This window comes from Tachysurus vachellii, chromosome 7, assembly GCF_030014155.1.
Source record: "Tachysurus vachellii isolate PV-2020 chromosome 7, HZAU_Pvac_v1, whole genome shotgun sequence".
Taxonomy (NCBI): Eukaryota; Metazoa; Chordata; class Actinopteri; order Siluriformes; family Bagridae; genus Tachysurus; species Tachysurus vachellii.
The window spans coordinates 8,152,288-8,177,232 of record NC_083466.1 but is presented as its reverse complement, the minus strand read 5'-3'; the positions used below and the strand labels follow the sequence as shown (position 1 = coordinate 8,177,232).

The window sequence follows — 24,945 nt, the reverse complement described above, 5'->3', positions numbered from 1 at the left end:
TATATATATATATATATATATTTTCTGTTATATGTAGCAGATTAAAAGTAGGTCCAAGTTAAACGTATTAAAGTAAAATTTACATAAATCAAAGACGTTTTTAAATTGTACTCAAGTAAAATGAATCCGGTGTAACAGCCCTGATGATTGTTAACCTACTCCTGTGTGTTTTGTCTCGACAGCAATTTCACGAGGCTGCGTATTCAGCAGACGAGCGCAGTGACCTGCTCACAGCCATTAACAGCTTTCTGGACTGCAGCATCGTGCTTCCTCCGTCAGAGGTCGGAGGCGACGAGCTGCTGTACTCTGTGGCACGGTTCCAGCGAGAGATGCTGCGCAAGAGACACGAGCAAGAGGTCAAATTACAGGCCAAGGAACCTAAGAGGCCAGAGGATGAGGGTATGACATGTACTTGCAAGAACCAGACACACAGGCTGCGTCTCAATCAGCTCCTTAGTTCTCGCTCTCTCTCTCTCTCTCTAAATTTCTGAAATATCCCACAATGCACCTCAAAAAAATCATCTGTGCTCTCCACGTTCTCTTATCGGAAATCATCAAATCACAATTACTGTTGCGTAGCTCTCAAATGATTAATTACGTTAACGATTTTTTACTTTCGTCGACATTCTTTATACGGTTTTATTTGAGTCCAACGACTTTTAAGCGTTTAATGATATAAAAAAAAGATTCACTAGCTAGCCTACGATCCTGCCTGACGTACCAGGAATTTTCATAATGCACGCAACAATAAAAACAATGTCAACGGAGCTGAATGAGACGCCCATTTTTTAAACATTTAAAAAAAACACAATGAGAGCCACATGTTGTGTGAAGAAGAGATTCTAGTTAATGAGAGAAACGATCTGTCTTTCAATACCTATTAATTAGTGATGTGCCTAATATTATTTGTTTGACTTGCTATACAGATATAATTATTGATAGAGCTCGTGTTTGTTTTTCATTGTCTATGCCTGCGGGTTTGTTTCCGCCCCAGCTCTTTTGCCCCCAGATAAACCTGTAGACGACCCCCTGAGGAGGACAGGACGCCCGTTTGGTGGGGCCATACGAGACGCACGCAACCGTTACCCCAAATACCTCAGTGACTTTAAGGATGCCCTCAACCCTCAGTGCATGGCTGCTGTCATATTCATTTACTTTGCTGCCCTCTCTCCTGCCATTACCTTTGGAGGACTGTTGGGTCAGTTGATGCCTGGGATTTCTTCTTCATTCACTTACTCATGCATTGCCTTTGTTTCTGATCAAACCTTACTTTTCTGCTGTAATGAGTCGGCATTTTTTTGTACAACCCCTTGCAGGTGATAAGACCGAGGGCTTAATGGGCGTGTCGGAGTTAATCGTTGCCACTGCAGTCCAGGGGATTTTGTTTTGTCTGCTTGGAGCTCAGCCGCTCCTAGTGGTTGGTTTTTCTGGACCTTTGTTAGTGTTTGAAGAAGCATTCTATTCGGTGAGTATTCGTTTGTAATCATCATTCCAACTATCAGCCTTCTAGTTCGTTTGCAAACGTACTAAATGCAGCATAATGTACAAAATCTTGGTTAGAGGAAAACAGAATTGCAACCTTGAGTCAAATACAGCATTACTCACTCACATACGAGCCCCAGTGAATGTTAACACGAGCACAGGTTAATCCAGAATTCCTGGAAAATCTATCCTGAACAGAGTTCACCTAGAAATCTCTGTACGTTTGTGACAGTTCTGCACATCCTACGGAATGGAGTACCTGACGGGACGGGTGTGGATCGGGTTTTGGCTGGTGATTATCGTGGTGGTCATGGTGGCCTTTGAGGGAAGCTTCTTGGTGCGTTTCGTTTCCCGTTTCACGCAAGAGATCTTCTCCTTTCTCATCTCACTCATCTTCATCTATGAGACATTTGCAAAGCTTGCCAAGGTAAAACTTGACACACATATCTAGATTTTATTTATTTCTTTTTTTTTTGTATAATATAGAATAAATCATTTGACTTCACTAAGAAAATAAAAAGTCCAACAGAGAAAAGCAGAAAGTGTGTCAGAAAATCTAAAAGAGTAGCACTGACTCATCCACATTTTGACTGACGGTACCTGAGAAGTTGACCAAGAAAACAGGTCTTTTTTATGTTCAAAAAGTTCAAAAATTCAGTACATGCTTGTCAACACTGTCATGGTTTACAGCAACAACAGCACAATTCAGAAGATATACGATATGAGGCACGGGGCAAGTTTTTCCAATAATCTTTTCCATAAATTTATGACTCGGCTTTTAGTGGGTCTTAATCTTTTCCTAGTCCCCAGATATATATGCAAAACCTAAACGAGAGGAGTTCAAGAAGATTTTGTGGAGGTGAACTGGTGCTAGATAAGTCCTATAGATTAAATGTAGTACAGTATAGTTTTGTTTATGATATTGATACTGAAGATTCTGAAGCACTCCTATCCCCAATCTTCACACTCGTCTGTTTTTCAGATCTTCAGAGATCATCCTCTCACCTCTTGCAACAGTACTACAGAAAATGACACTACCCCAGAGTTACTGGGCAACTCCAGCACAACCCGAAACTTAGCCGTGAAAGAACTGAACCAGCCCAATACGGCCCTGCTGTCCCTGGTGCTCATGTCCGGAACCTTCTTCATTGCCTTCTACCTGCGCAAGTTTAAGAACAGCGCGTTCTTCCCTGGCAGTGTAAGTCCTTTTAGTACCGTAAGAATGGAGAAATTAGATTAAGTATAAGAATAAAAGTATTAGAAGGAGAAAGGAATAGACGAGTGAAAGGTAAATTCACTTGCATAATGTAAACAGAAAGCTACAGACAAATGCAGTCTCTTTTTAAGTAAAGACAGTTTCATGTCTACTTAATTAGCTCTGATGTCTAAGCTGTTTCTGGCTGGCGGTGTAAACAAACCAGGTATTGGTATATTTCAAACTAAAATCTTATTAGTCTCATACACAATCGCAGAAAAACAGGACATTGTTGACTGTCTGTGTAAAATATCTTTAAAATACTGTGTATAGCGTATCAATTAGCATGCAGTAGGGATGATCTGAATATAAATACAGGGTGATGAGCTTTTTATGTCTTTACGAACACAGTTTAGTTCTTTATTCACAAACTACATGGCCTCTTCTGAGCTTTGTTTCTTCACCTTTATTTCTCTGTCTTGAACAACACACAATACTGTTCAGTTACGCCTTGTGCCACTATTTTAAAAAATCATTCTAGGTCGCCAAGCCAAGAAAGCAAAACTTGGCCGAACGTTCTGGTAGGAAGGAATGGCTTTACTCTGTCTCCTGTCAGAGCACAACTAAGCAGTTGTGTGTGTCTGTGAGCTCATGTGTCAAAAATGTGCCCTGTGATGTAGCATGAGCAAAAATGTAGCGGCATCGCCCGTCTCTGAGGAGCCTTCAAGCTTCCTGATTGGTAGCTGCCATGTGACTTGGGGAGAGCTAGAGAGTGGGTAGCATAAATTGTGAAAAAAAACCTTGCTGTATCTTTAGACTAAACTGGTTTACTGAAGTGTGAATTGTTTCCAGTACATCTAAAACCATGTTCTGTTGTGGTGCAGCTCCGCAGGGTGATTGGAGATTTTGGTGTTCCCATCTCTATCTTCTTCATGGTTTTGTTGGATTATAGCATCAAAGACACCTTCACCCAGGTGAGCTGTTGTAAAGAAAGGTAGAGCACCTTATTCTCCTACAGCTTATATACACTTGATATAATAACTGATTAAGAAAGAAAGCTCAATGGAAGAAGGTTACCATGGAGCTTCGCTGTTTTAGGACCGTCATTTGTCTATGCATCAGACACGGCTACATTTATTGAGCTAAATTCACATCCAGCAGCCCTGACTTTTAGCACTGGTCTTTGTCCTGTACAGAAGCTGAGCGTGCCGGACGGCTTCAGCGTGACCAGTCCAGAGAAACGGGGCTGGGTGATCAACCCGCTGGGCTCTGACGGTCAGTTCCCGGTCTGGATGATGGCTGCCAGTGTTCTACCTGCCCTGCTTGTTTTCATCCTTATCTTCATGGAGACACAGATCACCACGTGAGCAACACGATTTGACTTATAGCGCACTCTTTGATGCGGAGTTAGAATCATATCAACAGCACAGCCTGCTAGTATCAATGTCTCCCATTGGGCATGGTCAAGCTAACCAGTCCTATAGAGTTGTACGCGTAGAATGACTGAGAGGATTTACGTGTTAGGACTTTTCTGTAAAGGGAGCATGTCAGCTAGCAGGTTGGAATTTAAATTAAGAGACAATTGTACTAGAAATTGCTTTCGGTTTGCATTGATTAGTCAGTGATCAATTTAAATAATTGGAGATATTTGAATAGAGTTGTGGACATTAAAAAAAGATAAAAAGCAAATAAAAAGCTCAACATAGCACAAACACTAATGTATTTAAAATGGATACAGTATGGATATGGTTATACCGATGTAGTAGATCCATATGCACTAGTTAGATTATAGCAGAAATGGAACACGGTAAAAGTACTAAAATTGCTGGCTTTTAAATAGCCTTTATTTTAGATATTTTATTTTGAAATGTATTCCGTTGTTAAAATAGTTTTAAAATAACTAAACTGTTTAAAAAGCTGGACTGGAATGGTCCTCTGGTTTAAAGGTATCATTCTTACATCCTGCAGTTTTGTCTCTCGAATCTGCAAATTTTAGCACTTTTTTGTCACTATGTCATGATATTCAGGTGTGTGTGAGTGTGTGTGAGTGTGTGTGAGTGTGTGTGTGTGTGTGTGTGTGTGAGTGAGTGTGTGTGTGTGAGTGTGTGTGAGTGTGTGTGAGTGTGTGTGAGTGAGTGTGTGTGAGTGAGTGTGTGAGTGAGTGTGTGAGTGAGTGTGTGAGTGAGTGTGTGAGTGAGTGTGTGTGAGTGTGTGTGTGTGTGTGAGTGTGTGTGAGTGTGTGTGTGTGTGTGAGTGTGTGTGTGTGTGTGTGTGTGTGTGTGTGTGTGTGTGTGTGTGTGTGTGTGTGTGTGTGTGTGTGTGTGTGTGTGTGAGTGTGTGTGTGAGTGTGTGTGTGAGTGTGTGAGTGTGTGTGAGTGTGTGAGTGAGTGTGTGAGTGTGTGAGTGTGTGAGTGAGTGTGTGAGTGAGTGAGTGAGTGAGTGAGTGAGTGAGTGAGTGAGTGAGTGAGTGAGTGAGTGAGTGAGTGAGTGAGTGAGTGTGTGAGTCGCGCTATATGTGAGAAGGATGCAAGTTAAAAGATGTTGATTCTTTTTTTTTCCAGTCTTATCGTGAGTAAAAAGGAGAGGATGCTGGTGAAGGGTTCTGGCTTTCATTTGGACCTGTTGATCATCGTAGCCGTGGGTGGGATCTCGGCACTGTTTGGCCTGCCCTGGCTGGCTGCTGCAACCGTGCGCTCCGTGACCCACGCAAATGCCCTCACTGTCATGAGTAAGGCTGTGGCACCTGGTGATAAACCACGCATCCAGGAGGTAAAGGAGCAGAGGGTGACTGGACTTCTGGTAGCGGTTCTTGTTGGTGAGTTTAACTTTTGAACACAAGCACAAGCTCCACAAGCTTAATTGGTTTCATTCCAATTAAGCAGCAGCCACACCTGATTCCACCCATTGATTTTGTTTTCAGTAGACTCAGGTGTGGCTTCTGCTTGAATGGAATGAAATCCAAAAAGTGCAGATGTTGGTGCAGGATAAGATTAGACACATCTGGATTAAGATTATCATCTCTGTGATACTGGAGCATGTCGGGCAGATGGAAAACAGAGCTGTTTTAGAAATGACTGAAAATCTTTTAGTTGTACTCTATACCCCGAATACAGATGTTTGTGAACATAAGACCATCACATCCATATGTACAACTTCCTCATACTGTTACCACACTGTTGTACAGAATGTTTTTATAGGCTGTAGTGTTAGTTTGTCATGCTGGAACAGGTTTTGGGATTCTTAGTGCACAGTACAAGCTCTATGAAGACCTGATTTGCCAAAGCCTCCTTGCCCAACATCACCACTTGATTTCACTAGTGCTCCTGCAGCTGAATGTCCATAAATTCCTAGTCACACTCTAAAATCTAGTGGAAAGCTAAAGTGGGATTCAGTCTGGAATGTGATGTTCCACAAGCACGTGTGTGTGTGTGTGTGTGATGGTCAGGTGGCCACAAACTTTCATGCAGCATGTTACTGTGTTTTACTATTCAACATATTAAGGTATTTTTCTTTCACAACAGTCTACGTTTTCAAATGTTAACCGGGACTTTGCTCTTTACCGTAACTGTCTGTGCCTCCGCAGGTCTTTCCATTGTAATTGGAGACATACTGAGGAAGATCCCCATTGCTGTTCTGTTTGGTATTTTTCTCTACATGGGGGTTATGTCCCTCAACGGCATCCAGCTGACTGAGCGAATGATGCTGCTTCTGATGCCTCCAAAATATCACCCGGACCATGTGTATGTTCGGAAGGTCAGTCAGCTCTTCTGATGTAGTACCACTATGTCATTAGTATCTCACAGGCAGCTGTAACCCAGCTGTTCTATAAAGCAGTCTGCCTGAGCATCCCCTTGGTCTGTTTCAGGTGCGCACTCTACGCATGCACCTTTTTACAGTCATCCAGGTGGTGTGTTTGGCGGGGCTCTGGGCTGTCATGTCCACTCAGGCCTCGTTAGCTTTTCCCTTCGTCCTTATCCTCACCGTGCCCATGAGGAAGTTCCTGCTGCCGAGGATCTTCACCCAGCGCGAAATGCATTGTGTAAGTGTTTCTCATTTGAAACGGGGAAATATTTGCATTATGACTTGTTGATTTAGATTTGCAAAGTATTCAGAAAGTCTGCTCTAATCTCTGGTATACACTCTACTGCCAATTTATTAACTACAATGTCCCAGCATCTACAGGCCTTTGGAAATGCTCTCATGGCATTGCAGCGGTCTTTAACACTGTAGACATTACACTGTTTTGAAGTGATTTCTATAATAATAACAACACAGACAGAGTGAACTTTAGCAGCGGCTGCAGTTTGAGCAGTGGTTCCCAGTTGTGTGTATTTGTCTATCTTGTAAATAGACACAAATTGTCTACATAATTAAGCACTGAGAACGGACACAAAAGAGCCAGGAAGCTATACACCATAGTTGTGGTGACACCCAGACAAACACTTCCACACCCTCTTTGCTGGTAAAGGAAAGGCAATGGTAGTGCAGGAGAATGCAAGAAGAGATGGCGGAGATTTGACTTATGCATTCTCTCAATGCATAAGTCAAGCAGGGTATGGTCATCATTCTACTAAAAGGAAAAGGATTAAAAGGATTTGTCCGTTTCTATCCACTCAGGTGCTTGTTCAGACTCTTGTCAATTCTGATCCAAAATGCAAAAATGTTTTCAAAATTCCTAACTTCTCCCACACCACCTGGCTTCCTGTAGCTTCCCACATCAGATGTAACACCCTGATGCTTGCCTACAAAGTCAAAAATGGACCAACTCCCTCTCACCTTAAGCTTTAAAGGCATCTGCCAAATGCAATAAATGTAAATATTCGTCACATTACAGCACAGTGAAATGGTTTTCTTCACATATCCCAGCTTGTTAAGAAGTTGGGGTTCAGAGCACAGGGTCAGCCATGATGCAGCATCAATGGAGCAAAGAGCGTCAAAGGACTAACAATGGCAGCTTGGCTGTGCTGCTACTTAAACACTGATGAACAGCCCAGAGCCTTAACCGCTTCAGTCACCACTGCTCCTGAATGTAGAAATAGGGGTTCTTTACTGCAGCCTTTTCTTATAAATAGGGTTTTTTTTTTACTGCAGCGGTGTGCACAAGTGAGAGATACAATCACATCTTAGCTGCTTTGGTTATTATTAATGTTAATGAAACAATTAAACCAAATAAAACGTCCCACTTTATAAAGTCACACGTTCAGGTCAGTGTAGGAACACTACACTAAAGCCCTTTAATCCAGATGGTAGGTTGAATAATGTTCATAATTTCACGGTGCCTTGCTTTCCTCATCAACTGTGTGTTTTTACAGCTTGACGCGGACGAAGCAGAGCCCACATTCAACATGAGGGAAGGACAAGACGAGTACACGGAGATGCACGTGCCGGTATGACCTCCATCAGGCCCACCCCTGACTGACGCGTATCCTGAATGAATCGTGTGGAATCGCGGACACAATCCTATAGACTTTTAAATACGTCATCTTTGTCAAAGGCTTTGACTAATCAGTGGCTGTAAAAAGTTCTGTTCTATGACCGTCATGCCTATAGAAGCATTTTATCACTTTGGGTCCATCTTGAATTTTAATTGTTAGTAAAACTGTATTTGCGTATTTAACGGTTCCCAAGTTGTCAGTATATAGTTGTTTATCCACAAGGTTTAGTGTGTACTAAGTGTGTACTAAGTGTGTACTAACACCCAGGTGTATATTTGTGTATTAAGTTTGTAACGTGACAATCCCCCCACTCAACCCTTCACCTTCCTCCCCCACATGAAGCACTTTATGACCAACCATAATGCTTTTGTTTTGTTGTTGTTTTTTTTTTCTTTCATCGTTCTGAAACCAGAGTGAAATCTGATATAGGCTGAACAGCTTCAAACATCTGGAAATATTTAAGTTACAGAGCTGTTGTCAAGTTATTTTTTCTCTCTTTGGACTAGCACTGAAAAGAAAGCAGTCGTTTTCACAAAAACTCAGTGTTCTTTAAAGACTCTATACTTAAATCTACTTGTGAAAAATATGCAATTTTGTTTGACATACACCAACTCCTAACCAACCAGGGGTGCTGAATGTCACCTGGGTATCTTCTTTTAGGACTAATTCAGTATGTAACTCTGGTTGGCTGTCATTTGGAACCAGTGCTAATCGAACAAATTCCTTATTGCAAATACTATATTTCACGTGTCATTTCAGTTCTTAGCATGCATACGCACACACGCACAATACCACATCCGGGTGACGTTTGCCGTCCTTGGCGGTTGTCCGGTGATCACAGAACCACAGTCATGTATGTATGTAACTAGTGTTTATCATCCTATATATTGTTATATATTCAAAGCCAAATAAGTATCAAGAGACCAGTGTATAAAAAGCTGCATTATTGCTGTAGGGACTTTATCCGTTCCCTAAATAGGAAAAATCAACGGTAGGCGTAGGCTTTGTGTATCTTCTGTTTGTGTGAATGAATCTGCTGCATTTTGAAATAAGTGGCTACTGAATATATATTGAATCATGTCAAATTAACAGTAGTAGTTTAGCACTACAACTGAAAGTGATAAAGAATGATGGTACTCAACATTGCCAGGTAGGTCAATGAATTATGTTTTTAAAGGGTTCTGTGGAATAGGCTGGCGATGATGATGGGCCACATTTAATACTATTTCAGGTTTTAATATAAAGATAGGCATCTGATTCAAATGTCCATGTCTACACTATTTTTTAATGTTTAGTCTGTAGTGTGATTCTTTATTAAAAAATAGTTTAATATCCAAAGATGCAGTATAAAGCTGAAATCTTGAACATTTCTGCATGTTTTTGTTGTTTTTTGGCCTAATTATATTTTTGTACTTTGTCTGTCAGCAAGTTCAGAATTCTTTTAAACATTTAATGGACAAAAGATAGGTTAATTGTTACAAGTGCAATCTGTCTTACATTCCAACTATAACACTCAAACTGATTTTTTTTTTATTTTTTTAATTTAAATCTTGAACAAATGCTATTGTACTTGTGTGAAACTGTACGTTTCCATTTACTCTTGCCAAAAACACTTGTGTTACAATCACTTGAGCTTATGATGTAGTGCCTTTTAATATGATATTGCTGTAAAGCGGGCCGGATGAAACTGTGTAGTTGCTTTTGCTTGATGAGCAACTGTAAAGCAGAAGTGACCATTTGTTCTGGTGTGAATGATGGTGAAGATGTGTGATTTGACATTATGTGACCGTGTGAAAGCAGTAAGTCCTGTGTTTAGCTCTGTGTTTATACACAGTTCAGACTCAATAAAGCAACTTAGCATTTCTACCCATATGTGCTGTTATTGTATTGCATTTACTCTGCTTTCTTTTAAACCTCCTTATTGAACTGTTTAGCTTGATTCTGTTTCGTGCTTTAATATGTATCTATGGCCACACTATTATTAATGGTGCTTGCAAAGCACCATTCTTGTTATTGTGCCGGACAAAACTTCGGTGCGTAACTTGTCCCGCAGCTTTTGTCCTAGACCCATGAATGAGGTGTCAAATCGACCGGCTCATTGAGGAGAGGTGTGCTATGACTTTTATAAGCGATCCAACAAACGATGTTCGCACAGCGGATGAAAAAGCGGGCAAAAAAAAAAGCCCATATAAATGAATGGGAAATTCCGTGAAAATCAAAAATTTGCACAACATGACATGTGACATATCAAAACACTCAGAACAATGAAGGGAACTTGCTCACGAGTATTCTGATGACGTCACGTGATGTCACGTGAAAAAAAAAAATTTGCACAACATGGACATGTGACATATCAAAACAATCAGCACAATGAGGGGAACTTGCCACGTGCAAGCACCATTCACATTTTCTTCAGGAAATGTTTATTCTAGTTATTGTTGTTGAAAGCAGCAGCAGTAGTAGTAGTAGTAGTGTTAGGCAAAGTATGTCTTGTGAAATTTTTAATATCCAAAGTCCTCATTAGACATCACAAACACTTATGTCTTCAGGCAATACTTGACCACAATTGCGAAATCCCAACAAAATAAAAGCCCCTGTTTAAAAATAAAATACAATCCACTCATTTTACGTTACGCCCAATATATAATTGCGTACTTCCTATTTAGTTTGACTAAAGTGTACAAACTGATCTGTGCTACAGGATAATGAAAATGTCCACAATACACTGGTCCACATTTGGTGACCTTCAATGCGACATATAGAGACTTTTATTTTGATGAATGTCAGATGTGGCGCTGATCTCGTAGAGAACAATGAATTACAACTTACTAAAAGTTATTATTGCATATTATACGTTTTATAGTGAATGTTATTTTTTTACAAATTTTTTTGCTAGTGATTCCCAGTTTTGGTGTGTATGTATACATATGTATGTGTGTGTGTGTGTGTGGACCAGAGCTGTGCTGGGAGTCACTGAGGCTCGAACTGATTTAGTTTGTTCAGCTACAATGGTGATTTTACACATTTTTAGTCACTATTATTTTTGTCCGAAACGGCTCGAATGTGTTTGAGGTCAGAGATGTGAGATTCCATGCTGGAAACGAGCCCCCCAGCATCATAAGGCTGGAGAGGTGTATTCTGGGACGGAGCCCTTGTGCTTCAGGCTCGGTGATGTTTGGCTCCGGCGCTGGTCCTTGTCGTCTCCTCCTCTTCCTCTTGTGCACTTACACCACCACATTAACGGCAAACACACTTCCACAATCTCTGCGAGCCTCTAAAATCGTCTAAAACAAAGGAAAAAGTGTCCGGATTTTTAAACGCAATCTGACATTTGCTGGGTTAACACTGCGTGTGTGTGGCTACAGTTAGCAGTGGATGTTTGTGTGTGCAAGGTGAATAAACATGAAAACATTTACGACATGCACTCAAAATTTGTGTAAAAATCGAATTACACTTTATATTTTCTAAGTCTCAAAGTCCGCCTTAGCCCCCTTTCTGTCTCGTATGTTTTTCCCCAGAGTTCCTCCCCCTGCGGCGCTGGGCGGAGTTTCATACCGAACCAGACGCTCCTTTTGTCGGATCCGTTTCGACTTGACTCCCCGGGGTTTACGGCTAAAAAAAACGACGCATATTATAATTAATAAACATTAATTGCACTTAAGTCGAACGGCCTACCGATTGAAAACAGGATCCTGCATTAAGTGTTGTAAAAAGGTGAGTCATTTGATGATTTTCGGGTTGTTTTCTCCCATTTTTAGACGGCGCGTCCCCGAGTCTTTGTAACATTCATGGCGGCGCTGCAGTGAAGACTTTAGGGCGAAGAAAGGCTCAAGGGCCGTTCGCTCTCTGCTGCTGTAAATATAACGCTGGAAATTGTCATTTATTTGAGAATGCGTTTTAGAGTCACCCTAAAAAAACATCATAGATTCACATATGTTTTTAATTTCAGCCACATTTGTACATCATTACATCTATTTTTGTTTTTTTTTCTTTTCTTCCCCCATCAAAATCGGTTTATTTTTACTAATACGGTAGATCCACTATGCATAACGAAACAGATATAAATAGTCGAGAATAATTCTTATTCTTGTGCACGAACACTTTTTTTACGTTTCTGCGGGCTACCCGAGGCTTCGTTGCCAGCGGAAGCTGTGTGCTGACTCCTCCCGGAATCACGGCGCCATTACTGGGCTCGAGTGCAGACAATGGTCGGTAACACCGTATGAACTGATTAGCACGTCATCGCTCCTGCTAGCGACGCTGCTATACAGACGATTAGCATGAAATCATTTAAAATGACCGTTGCGTTGTTGTTTAAACGGACTTTTAGTTTTAACATTTTACTTTATACGTTTCTAAGAATAGTTTAGCGCCGATACCAGCTGTTATTCGAGGTGTAAACGTGAATATTTATTAAAGGCAGTTTGGCTGTCAATGGAAGGATGTTGTTTTTTATTTTTTTTATTTTTGGTGTCTGGGTTTTTTGGCTCGGTTCTCCGGGCGGAATGAGACGGGGGACCGCGGCGCCACTGCCCGGTCAGGGCGGGTGTGGGACACGGGCCCTGACCAACAAACACACAAAATACATGACAAATATTACACAGTTGTACTCGTTTGGTGAAGCTTATAGAGTTGATTATTTTAAGGAAACTGATTAACTATTTCTCGCTTGTACTGTTTGGAAATAATTATATTTCCAAACAGTATATTTTTGTAATTGAACCGTTATAACTTCGTTAAACTGCCGTTAGCGTCATGCTATCGTGTCTGAGCTAGCTAGTTAGCTGCTTGCTTTGTTATTGGAAAAAAAAACAAAAACAACTGTTCACTTGAGTCAAAATAAAAATAATAAAACGACCTACGACAAAGTGTCGGACAAATTTCCAAAGGTATGAACTGACATGTACTTTGTAATGTTTAGAATAATTTGCTGCATTTTAGCTACGAGAGCTAAATCGTTAGCTAAACAACTGTCTGTCTCTTTCCAACACCAGGTCCCATGACTTGGTCATCGCTACTCAGTAAAGTAATATTTCCCCCACAATGTTTGCACAAAAAAGTGTCGACGTCCAAAAATGTTGACTTTTTTTTTTATTTTTGTTTTTTAAAGAATTTCTCGGTTAAAAACCCGAATCCGACAAGATACGTTGCGCCTCATAGTTATCGACCAGGCTTTGGATATTTTTATGGTTTCTTAGAAGCTGGATTTACAAAATAAGTCCAAAAAAGATGTTGGTTTTCGTCTTGTCCGTGAGTTGTTTAGTCTGTCGGTGGGATGTGTCTCTGTACACGGTGTCTCTGTACACGGTGTCTCTGCTCCAGTTAAACTCTAGCAGCCGCCCATCAGACATCATCTGACGCCGGAGGCTGGACCTGAAGTCATGGTGTATAAACACAGCAGATTTATAACACTACAAACAGCTAGTCTACAACATACAGCTGTGTGGACAAGATCTCTGTGGGTCCTGATAGGAAAATAAACATTTCAACATTTCATTCATGTTCAGTAAGCACTCTGGATCACAGTGGATCCAGAGCATATCCCTGTAAAGTGGGAGTCTCTCTCTCTCTCTCTCTCTCTCACACACACACACACACACACACACACACACACACACGCACTCACACATAGAGAGATAAATTTAGCAAAGCCAGTCCACATACTGCCATGTTTTGGAAACCCACGCAGAATCTGGAACAAGCCACAAGTATGGGGCATGAGCACAGAATGATTTGGAGTTTGGCATGAAGTGAGCCTTAAGTGTAACATGGCACCTTTAACAACTTATGTGTCTTTTTTTTTAATTTATTTATTTTTTTATTTCACACAGGATCGAGGGTTTGTATCACTGCAGGTCGGGTCAGAGCCACCTTGACTGTGTAGTCATGAATGGCAGCAACAGCGTGGCTGGCGCACAGACTGGGCGAATCAAACTAGAACCAGGTAGGCATGCAGCGATCTCTCTGCTTTTCCTACAGCTACCCTGACCTTGTCCTTGTCCCTGCCTCTTGTCAGATTTTTCGAAATGTAGTCTTGAGGTATTTTGACACTGTTCACCTAGAATGCATTCTGTCTGACTTTTTTAAGTCTGTTTGAAAAACACAACTGCCAAACAAATCTATGCAAATGTGTGCATTTTAATCGTCTCCTATGACCCAAATCACGTTCTATAGATATCGTTTCTTCTCTATTTGCAACTAGAAGTCAGTCTCTCATTGTGTCCCTGCGTGCTATGTCTATCCACAAACCATTCTCATTCACGAGCTTCTCGCTTCAATACGTAAGAGTTAACCAAATGAGTTTTTAACCAAATGAGTTAATACGCAAACTTTTTGTAAGGAAAAAAGATGCCTCTGGAAACAGCATATTTTACATTTTAATATTTATTTTGTGTGTTGTGTTAGGTGGTGATGTGTGGACTAAAGAGGACTGTCTGATGCTGCTAGAGAGGATTAAGGGTATGTTGCCTGATGGAGACACTTTGAAATACAAGACCACAGAGTCTCATTTTGACTGGGACAAAGTGGGCTTTGGAAGTTTCACTGGGGACATGTGTAAGCAGAAATGGCAGAAGGTTTCCACAGAGGTGAGCCAACTAACCAGATATGTGTGTGTGTGTGTGTGTGTGTGTGTGTGTGTGTGTAGTATGGTAAAGACTGACTGGTGGTTAAGAAATGTTTTTCAGGATGCTTTATCAGCCCAAATGTTCTCTGTTGTTTTACAGAATGTTTTATGTTAAACTTCGGCACAGAGTTGGGGCATTTTATAAGCGTTTTTCCTCATAGGTTCGGAAATACAGGACAATGACAGAGCTCATTGTCGACGCAATAGAATATGTAAAGAACCCGTACAAAGGAAAGAAACTAAAGGTAATGTGTGTGTTATAGGTTTTGACATTCTCAACAAAATGGTACTACAAAATGTTCACAATTTTATTACAGTATCTTGAATGCAAATTGTTCCCAAGAACAACTTGTCGATTCGTACTTCTCCACAGACGCATCCGGATTTCCCAAAGAAGCCCCTGACACCCTACTTTCGTTTTTTTATGGAGAAGAGAGCCAAGTATGCAAAAATTCACCCAGAGATGAGCAACCTGGATCTAACAAAGATCCTCTCCAAAAAATACAAAGAGCTGCCTGAAAAGAAAAAGGTAAGTACTCCAAAGGAACACCTGACCAGATTTTTTGATTTGTTTTGCAAAGCACATGGCTTTTGATGGTGCTTTTTTTGTTTTGTTTTAAACATCATGATTTATTTTTCTCTGTTTAGCTTAAATACATTCAGGAATTCCAGAGGGAGAAGGAGTCCTTTGAGAAAAACATGGCACGGTTTAAGTAAGCACCCCCTTCCCTCATTTTTGAAATAAAGTTTTAAAAGCTTTTTCTTAAACAAGCGCATGCTTTTTTGTTAGAGAAGACCATCCTGAGCTGATAGAAGAAAGGAAGAAGTCGGACCTCCCAGAGAAGCCCAAAACCCCTCAGCAGCTGTGGTACAACCATGAAAAGAAAACCTTCATGAAGCTTCACCCAGAGGTCAGTGTGAAAAAAAGTTCTGATTTTATGGAATAGTTCATTTTCCAGATTATACATGTGTAGTTTTTCTTTTCCTAGGTCAGCCAAAAGGATCTGAAAGAAGCTTTACGGCGTCAGTGGTCTCAGCTCTTGGACAAAAAGCGGCTGAAATGGATCAGCAAAGCACTGGAGCTGCAGAAGAACTATGAGGTACTTTACACCACAATAAACATCAAAGTTATTGAAGTAGAACTTCTTTCACTTTTCTGAGTTTGCCTTTCAGGACAGTATGAGGGCATACCACGAAGCACACCCAGACGCAAACTCCGAAGAACACGTCAAGTCCGTCCTGACCAAAGCCGAGCGGCAGCTCAAGGACAAATTTGACGGACGGCCCACTAAGCCACCCCCGTAAGTGTTCTCTGCTAGCTTAAAGAACATGTCCCTTACTCACTTGCAAGGCTGTATGTGTGTGTGTGGAGGAAAGCAGTGTCAAGAGTAGCACAAAACTTGACAGACAATGACAAGGGAGTAAAAGAGGAATGTCATTACACTCTCCTTTGTCAATCAACAAGAACAAACCCTGACACCCTGAATTTATAAAATCCCTGACACTGTATTTAGACTTGGTGATTATTTCAAAAGTGGTTTTACTGTGTTGCTTCATATTTATACTTGTGTGTGTATGGAATTCCATGGTTTACCACAGGAATAATAAATGTAGGTTTACCTTTGCTTTGAAAAGGAGAAAAAAACATACATGACCGAAATGTCCAGTCGAACAAAGCATTTTTACTCATCTGTAATAAGCGCGGTTGAGTTAAACACTTTTTTTTCTTCTCTTCTGAAGATCTTCAGTTTATCTTGTGTTAAAATCCAATGTTCTTACTCCTTCTATATGGTTGATTTTTTTCCCCCTAAGGTTTATATAATTAAGCTGCTGAGTTCTGGTGTAAGATTCTGCCGAGATCACGTATAAGATACATGTGCATATGTTTGGTGCTATGTGTCAACTAGCATCCATTAATTGTTTGCGATAAAGACTTTGTAAAAGCATAGTCTGTAAAGATTTAAACAAATAAGCTTGCGACAGAAAACATTAAAACAGCTATGTATACGGTTTAGTTTTGACTGTTCTCACTGTTTCACTGTAAGCTGCTGTCTGTAATGAATCGTTACTATAATATAGTTTGTTACTCAATGGAATAGAGTGGCAGTTTCTCTAAACTCAACATTCATCCTGTAGAGGGAGCACAAGTCATGAGTTTACAATTAAAAGTACGGTGGTTAATATTTTTGAAGAAATGTTTTATTTGTTCTATTGCATGAGTATTTCATGCGATTACCCAGTAGTAAAACCTCCTGGACCATCAGAAGTTACTTTACTATAAAACATGATTGTTTAGAGTGATCTGTCTGGCAATTCCATTACTTTATCTTTTGCTGGATAACATTTTGAGCCTCACTACAACCAAAGTCGATAGAGTTTTTAGCTTTTATAGTTTTGTTAATAAAATAAATTGACATCCATTTCTATCCATTAAATATGCCATTTGAATAACATGGTCAATAACATCAGATAGAACCTGAAATTTGATCCAGTTGGATTGTAAAATGTAACCCGAATGCCTTGCTAAGGAATTTGGCCCACAGCGACAGTGATCAGCTTTTGTTCTGCAGGAACGGTTATTCTTTATACTGCGCCGAGCTGATGGTAAACATGAAGGACGTCCCGAGCACAGAGAGGATGGTGCTGTGCAGCAAGCAGTGGAAAATGATGACCCAGAAAGAGAAGGACATGTACCAGAAGCGATGTGAACAGGTAAGCAGCTGTAAATGCAACAACCACGAGTGAAAACTTAATCCACAGTCTTCTGTACTCGTGAACAGAGCAGTCCTGGTTAAAAAACTTCACCCGATTCTCCAACTTTTGTCTCGGCAGAAAAAGAAGCAGTATGAGATTGATCTCCAGAGGTTTATCGAGGTAGGGATTCGAGTACTGTTTTTGCAGATAGAATAAAGCTTTGCAGAGCTATTTAACGGTTTAATTCATAAGCAAAATGTGTGTATTTTTGGGGGGATTTATGTAACTACAGAGCCTACCAGATGAGGAAAGGGATCGAGTCCTGACAGAGGAGAAGCTGGGAGGCTCCAAGCTGAGCATTATGGGGGCAGGCAGCCATTTTGTTTCTAAATCCCTGTCAGCCAAGGTGGGTTAATTCTACTCCTCTGCAAAACTTTATCCTCATGTAGCTCTCCTGAATTGCATATTGGCAAGTTGGTATCATCCCTGGGGTATAGGACCGGGGTCGAGACTCTGAGTTGGACCAGTGGGTTCATGGAATGCCAAAGGAAAAGAAAGACGGGAAGAAGAAGACACAACTTCCTGAGACACCCAAAACAGCAGAGGAGATGTGGCAACAGAGTGTGATCGGTGACTACCTGGCCAAATACAGGGTGAGCCAAAATAACTCAATTAACTAAGTTAACTATAATAGAAAAAGGATAAAGGTGCTGACGGTCAGTAAAGAATATGCATACTGTTGCAGTTTTGAGAGGATCTTTTGGAAAGAAATAGCTTTACAAAGTTCATCTATTTTCATCAGTTCATCTCCTGTCTTGCTCTGTATTTTTTCCGTTATTTCTGTAACTTTAAACACAGGAAACTTGTATACCTGTACACCATGATAATGCTCTTTACATATAAAAAGACAGTCGTTTTGCTAAATAAGCAAAAGTGCTTTGGGTGTCTTTGCAGAATGACAGGAAGAAAGCTCAAAGCACCATGGAGGCTACTTGGAAGGGCATGGAGAAGAAAGAGAAGATTCCCTGGATCAAGAAAGCAGCCGAGGACCAGAAGCGATACGAGGTTCAGTACCGGACTGTGGTCAGTGACCAAACGTTTTGACCACTGTCTTCTCATCCATACTGAAGAAATGTCAAAATGTTGGTCATCTTATAACCTTATTCCGCAGAGTACAGCTGGGGGGGTTGGGGGTCGGGGTGAAACAGCAGAATCTCTAGCCGTTGTTTCTTTTGTTCCCGTGTGGTACTTATTTTTACTGTTCTTGCATTGTGCTTGATATAAATGCGACTTTGTCGTTGTGCTGGTTTTCATACCCAGTCAATTGTATTGATGATTTCCACAAAATTGACATTTTCTTTTTTATGCAGTGATTTTACAGAATAGTCTTAAGTATTATTTTATTTAAGGTAAAATGCTTGAACCAAGCTGAGGTCTTGTTTTGTTGAATTTACATCCTACAGAGAGAGCTGGTTGAGATGAGGACGGTGCCTTCGGGTCAAGGTCAGAAGAAGCAAAAGTTTGACGGAGAGCCTAAGAAACCTCCTGTGTGAGTGGCAAATCTGCATGTCAATACTACTCCAGGAGGGATGTGGTAGACTAGTGGTTAAGGTGTTGGACTACCAATCGGAAGGTTGCGAGTTCGATTCCTACATCCACCAAGCTGCCACTGCTGGGCCCCTGAGCAAGGCCCTTAACCCTCAATTGCTCAGTTGTATAAAAATGAGGTAAAATGTAAGTCGCTCTGGATAAGGGCGTCTGCTAAATGCTGTAAATGTAAATGTAATGTACTCCGAGATCCAGTATAGGAGAACTGTTCAGTCCATCATCTAACTTCCTCTTCCTTTTTTCTTCTTTCTCATTTTGATGCAGGAGCGGCTATCAGATGTTTTCCCAGGAGCTGCTCACAAATGGTGAGCTAAATCACTTCAGTCTCAAGGAGCGCATGGTGGAGATCGGCAAGCGCTGGCACAAGCTCAGTCAGAGCCAGAAGGACAAGTACAAGAAGCAGGTGGAGGAGCAGCAACTCGAGTACAAAGCAGAGTTGGATGCCTGGGTGAAGGTACGCACTGACGTTTAGCCCGCACTTTCAGTTTGTAGCAGTTTGTGCAGATGTCAGTGACACAGTTTTCTCTTTTGCTTTCTCTCTCAGTCTCTCTCTCCTCAGGCACGAGCTGTGTACAAAGAGTTCTCTTCTACAGTGAGTGTCTCAATTCAGTCATTTCATTATTAGCATTTTACTCTTGCTTATTAACATCTTCTATATTGTGCAACTTATTTGAAGCCACGGTGATTTAGTCACCAGGGAACCCCATTCAGTCCACATATCAGTTCAGCTCTGGTTTCAGATGGATGCTTTTACAAATGCAGCATCGAATCTGTTTTAGCAAACCCTTGGCATGAGTTTTAGACTCTAGTGGGGTTCATTAACCCACTGCAGGAAGTGAACAGCAGTAGATTCTACATTCTTGGTTAATATTGTGACTTCGCTCATCTATCAATGTTTTACACACCTTTTTCCTCATCCATATTTCTGACCAATGAAGGTTTCCCTTCAGGTTTTTAGTCTTACAAACCCCTCAGTCAATGTTTTGCGTTTGCTTTGTTTTGATTGTCATAAGTGCGTTTTGAAAATAAAGCCAAAAAAAAAAAAAAAAAAAACCAGCTCCACTCAGATTTGGATTTGGGAAATGTATTAATAAGAATGAAAGTCCCCCAACAGACCTGTGCCAGGTTATTACCATTCCCCAGCCCCTGTTTTCAGGAGTGTTGAGAGCTGAAACTCACTAAACATGCGGATTGTTCAGGAGTCCCTAAAAACCAAATTTGCAGCTATACACATTTTAAACATGTGCATGTATTCCATTCCACTGCATGGCAAGTAATTTCTTTTTGCTGCTGGCAATTTAGTGTTGAATAAGACTAAGAATAGACTATTTTGTGGCATTGTAATCTTATAAATAGCTATTAATTATTCATTTATTTATCGATACTGTGTATTATCGTATGTACATTTGTGAAATGGAACTAACCTTACTTCACACAGTAATGATTCTGTGGGCTGCTTTGTAGAGCTACTAATTGTTGCTTGGAGCTTGAACTATTGTTTTCTTGTGTTTTTGGTTTTTTGTGTTTTTTTTTTTGTTTTTTTTTCTTGGTTGCTCTCTCTCCTCGCCTTCCCCCTACCTTCCCCCTCCTCTCCCCTGTCTGTCTCTCTACAGAAACGACGGAGCACGACAAAGGCGCGAGGTCCTGGAGCCAAAGTGCGTGTCACCAAGGGGAAGGCGGTAGGTGCCCGAGCTGCAGCGCTGGGGGCCGGGGGGGGCAAACGTTCCATGGCGTACCGGGTCAAGGTAACGCCCGCTTTCTCTGGGCCACTCGCCCAACACAGTCAAAAAATCCAATGGGCCACTCAGGCCTCAGCATCAGGCAAATAGTGTTGAAAAAATGTATTAGTCTCATGAACAGTAAGCAAAAGCTCTGTTGAAGTATAGTGAGAAAAAAAACAACTAAACACAGAATTATGGATGTTATGCAGAAGGGGGAGAATAACTGCTTATTAGAGAGAAGTGTGACTCTGTGGTTTCCAGCAGGACACCTCAGACTCAGAGGAAGAAGACAATAAGTCAAATTCAACAGACTCGGAGGACGAAGATGACGAGTCCTCCGCTTCGACAGATAGTGAAGATGAGGACGACGATGAAGATGATGAGGTGAGGATATAGTCCTAAACTTGACATGAGCATTAAAACCTAGATCAGGAGCCATACCTGATTCCATGCATTTAACCTGTTTATAATTTCAGTCATTATCACAAATGGCTCCTGCTAAGTTGGAATGAAAGCCTGCAGCTACACTGGTCCTTTGCAGATAAGATTATTAACCTAGATGATTCATATTAAATCAACTTTGCTATATAAGAAAAACACTGCTAAGAAATCAAAACTAGGCTTAAATGTTATATAAATGTTATATTTTTAATGAATATTACTTATTAAATATTTGTTAGAGAAGTGACTGTAATGTAAAAACCAGAAAACAGTTTGGGTTTAACCTGCTGAGTAAAAACACTACAAAATTAAATTTACAGACGATGAGAGTAATGGCCAAATGCAGTTTAAAAGATAGATAGTAAAAATTGTTAAAATTGTGTGAGTATTTTGTAAATTATAGAGGTCTTTTATAAACGTATTAATTTCCTTTACGTTTAATGGGTCATGTGATTGATATTTACATTTTAAGTATTAAATTGGTTTGTTTTTTTCAACACTAGACGGAAAAAATGATTAAGCTTGAATTTTGCTTGAAACATTCACTGTACTTGTCCTGGTCATAGCCATAGCCATACACGATTTCCTGCACGATTTACAGAATGAAGAGGAGGACGACGAAGACGATGAAGACCAATCAGATGGCTCAAGTAGCTCGACGGATGACAGCAGTGATTCTGAATCAGACTAATGACCCCGCCCTCTCGGGAGGGGGCTGTGCAGGACACACCCCCTAACAACATCCCTTCCTGACAATAGGGAAGGGGCCAAGTAGCTGTGAGCACACAGCACGCGCTAATGCGTCTGCCTCTCATCTGTGAGAGACGCAGGACTCAGAAGAGTGACCGCTCTTCTCTTTCTCTATATGTCCAATTTATGGGCTTAAAGTCAACTGGACATCCTGTTATTAACAAGCTGTTACTTGTGTGTTCATTGAAGCAATTTTTATTGCCTTTATATAGGTGTTATTAAAAATTGTGTTGCTCGTTACTTTTTTATTTTATTTTTGAAATGTTAACCGTGGTGTGAGGTGGACGGTCAGCGGGAGAGACAGCCTTTTATAACAGAGGATATAGAGAGTGGACCCCAAGCCATCTCGGTTTGTACACCTTGGCCAGTTCTTTGAAGCTCAGAGAGCTATGTTAAGCTAGTCTGGTCTTGTTTGTTCAATCTTTGGACAAATCCTACAAAATAAATTGCACTTTTTTCCTCTTTTACTCTCTAGTGTGTTGTCTTAGACTGAAAAAAAACGTAATGAATGGTGTGTACATGTTGTTCTTTCTTTAAGCAAAACCTTCATATACATGTGTGGTAAATGCTCTATGCTTTTATATAAGATTGTTATAATGGATTGCATTGTTACTTACCACTGAGCAGGACAACAGAAACATGGAGGAAAAGTTAAATGAAATGACTCCAAATACTACATTAAACATAGCAGGGAAATTTTGCCTTAGCAGGAGCATTGTAACAAAGCTCAAGGGTCTATAATTCCGCCTACATTTACAGCATTTAGCAGACACCGTTATCCAGAGTGACTTACAATTTTATTTCAATTTATACAACTGAGCAATTGAGGGTTAAGGGCCTTGCTCAGGGGCCCAGAAGTGGCAGCTTGTGGTGGACCTGGGATTCAAACTCATGACCATCTGGTCAGTAGTCCAACACCTTAACCACCGAGCTACCACATCCCTACATGGTACGTTCCTACATTCCCAAAACATGCTAGTAGGCCAGTATGGATTTCTGTGTGTTTGGGTGCATTCATATGCTGTTCAGTGGTGGACTGGGCTCTCCAATCCAGCACGTATTCCCAACTTGTGCAGTGGATATGTTCTGCGTCTACTGCAGCTCAGTCAGTGGTTTGGGAGTTTAAATGTATTGTAGTAATTTGAGTAGATCACACTTGCATTCAACTAAAGGCTTTTATGATTTATCCTAGAGACTTGTATGTTCTACTGCATGTGTATACAACAAACGTAAACATATAGCTTAAATCATACTCCAGTACAATGTATATTTCATTACCTCAGCGTGGTCATATTGTCACTGGCTTTGTTAGTGACTGGAAGGTTTCAATCCCAGGATGGTCAAAGACCCAACTCCATGGACTCAAGGTTTCTTTAGATGAACACATTAAGGAAATAAATGTAGCCTTGATTCATTTGGCATGCTCTTTTATCCAAGGTCATGCAGTCCAGAGATGTGACGTCGAGGTTTTCGGGTCTCGTTTAGTCAACCAACAAATCTCGTTAACGTCCTCCATTTTCTTCCAAAATGTTCACACCACTAACAGGGCACTAAACCATTTTAAACCAATTCACATACAAGAGGCTCCATGTCACAACTTGGGTTAATTTTATTCTATCGACAACAACTGGGTGGATTGATAACCAAAAATCCACTAAACGTAGGGCTCTAAAAATGCTTACAAAGGATTAATATTAAATATAATCCCTTTTGAAATCATCAATGGAAGCTCTGTAGCTCGGTTTGTCAATCTCAGTCAATCACTGCTTTTAACTCATGTTAGTCTCCATACAAAAGTTGTGCCAAAATAGTGTTGATCAACAAATCTGTCTGATCTAAAGACTCATAAATAGAAAATAATAATTTTATTTTCTCCAAGACACAATGTGTATTTAGAGGTATGATAATGTGTGGATTTTAGGACATGGCCCATGTTAAACTCCCCCCATTTCCCACATGGCTGCTTCCTGTCCAAGCTGCTCGACCTCACCAGCTCCAGATGGAGAAGATCAATGCTGTGTAAGGATCCTAACCGCGACCTGTCTGTTGGGGGATTTTATTCTTTGTTGATTTTATTTCTGAGTGTTGCAAAATGAAGTGAATATGGTGGCGTTGAAAAAGCGTGGGTTTGATAATGCACACATTGATTTACTCTTCCTTATAAAACTACTAACAGGGGGTGAAACCGCAGTGGTCTCGGTGAGTTACAAGGCTATTAGGCGTGGTTTTCTCTCTGCTGTGGGGAAAAAACATTGAAAACAGATCACAGACTCTGTGTATGTGGTGGTTTTTGTGTAGGCTTCTGTTATTTAAAGTTTTTTTTTTAATTAATATTATTTATTATTAACTTTCTTGTCCTATAAGCACGCATACTGAATGACACGTGAATTACACGTGAACTTTCGTCTTTTTTTTTTTTTTACTGCCCAGTACATTATAGGCAGAAATAATTTGATCTCTATCTGATCCCAGGCACTTTTACTGAGGTGACCACTAAAGTCATGAGGGCTTCATCCTCACGTTTATCCAGCTTTTCATCCAGAGACTCTTTATGGAGCCGGTGAGTTGGACATTGTCACTGGTCAACACTTGTCTCTGAAAATCCATTTGCAAAAAGCTTATTGAGATTCGTTCGTTGCTTAGAAAACTCATTTAAAAAGCAGGAATGTATTGAAATGTAAAACCTTTGCTGTTGCGCCATTTTGCAGAAAAGTCTGAAGAGCTTGTGCACGCAGCTCTAGTGCTGAAGAAACTTACAGGGTCTGTGATTGGTCCAACAAGGGGGAAATGGGAACAAGGGGGAAAATGGGAAGGGGAAATGGGAATAAAAAAGGGAATAAGGGGGAAAATTGGAATAAAAAAGGGGGAAAATGGGTATAATAAAAGGGAATAATGGAAATTAAAAAAGGGAATAAGGGGAAAATGGGAATAAAAAAGGGAATAAGGGGAAAATTGGGAATAAAAAGAGGGAATAAGGGGGAAAATGGGAATAAT

The 24,945-nt window shown here is 40.6% G+C and overlaps 3 protein-coding genes across 13 annotated transcripts in view; all 3 read left to right on the top strand.

Annotated features, from left to right (window-relative positions):
* Positions 1-9,982, top strand: part of slc4a2a (solute carrier family 4 member 2a) — a 31,514-nt gene extending 21,532 nt beyond the window's left edge. For all 3 annotated transcript variants that reach the window (XM_060874008.1, XM_060874007.1, XM_060874006.1), the window contains 11 exons: positions 183-399; positions 995-1,198; positions 1,317-1,465; positions 1,715-1,909; positions 2,465-2,680; positions 3,562-3,651; positions 3,874-4,040; positions 5,239-5,492; positions 6,261-6,430; positions 6,543-6,716; positions 7,990-9,982. In XM_060874008.1, coding sequence (XP_060729991.1) covers positions 183-399; positions 995-1,198; positions 1,317-1,465; positions 1,715-1,909; positions 2,465-2,680; positions 3,562-3,651; positions 3,874-4,040; positions 5,239-5,492; positions 6,261-6,430; positions 6,543-6,716; positions 7,990-8,070 — 1,917 coding nt within the window. In that variant the 3' untranslated portion in view covers positions 8,071-9,982. The remainder of the gene's footprint in view (positions 1-182; positions 400-994; positions 1,199-1,316; positions 1,466-1,714; positions 1,910-2,464; positions 2,681-3,561; positions 3,652-3,873; positions 4,041-5,238; positions 5,493-6,260; positions 6,431-6,542; positions 6,717-7,989) is intronic.
* A 1,659-nt stretch (positions 9,983-11,641) lies between these two features.
* ubtfl (upstream binding transcription factor, like) lies at positions 11,642-22,418 on the top strand. 7 transcript variants are annotated; one of them, XM_060874003.1, is made up of 20 exons: positions 11,642-11,826; positions 13,944-14,056; positions 14,518-14,699; positions 14,899-14,982; positions 15,111-15,266; positions 15,386-15,450; positions 15,528-15,648; positions 15,727-15,837; positions 15,911-16,038; positions 17,308-17,449; positions 17,570-17,611; positions 17,724-17,837; positions 17,929-18,084; positions 18,386-18,514; positions 18,895-18,980; positions 19,304-19,493; positions 19,584-19,631; positions 20,653-20,718; positions 21,025-21,144; positions 21,803-22,418. In XM_060874003.1, the coding sequence occupies exons 2-20, from the start codon at positions 13,999-14,001 to the stop codon at positions 21,890-21,892; spliced, it is 2,088 nt and encodes a 695-aa protein (XP_060729986.1). In that variant the 5' UTR covers positions 11,642-11,826; positions 13,944-13,998; the 3' UTR covers positions 21,893-22,418. The 7 variants fall into 7 exon arrangements, with proteins under 7 accessions (XP_060729986.1, XP_060729985.1, XP_060729982.1 ...); XM_060874002.1 differs by having other exon boundaries at positions 21,022-21,144; XM_060873999.1 differs by having other exon boundaries at positions 20,653-20,784.
* A 1,510-nt stretch (positions 22,419-23,928) lies between these two features.
* Positions 23,929-24,945, top strand: part of asap1a (ArfGAP with SH3 domain, ankyrin repeat and PH domain 1a) — a 68,932-nt gene continuing 67,915 nt past the window's right edge. The window contains exons 1-2 of one of the 3 annotated variants that reach the window (XM_060873995.1): positions 23,929-23,970; positions 24,424-24,511. In XM_060873995.1, the coding sequence (XP_060729978.1) occupies positions 23,964-23,970; positions 24,424-24,511 (95 nt within the window). In that variant the 5' untranslated portion in view covers positions 23,929-23,963. Of the gene's footprint in view, positions 24,151-24,423; positions 24,512-24,945 lie in introns of all 3 variants that reach the window. The other 2 variants (XM_060873994.1, XM_060873996.1) reach the window with 2 other exon arrangements.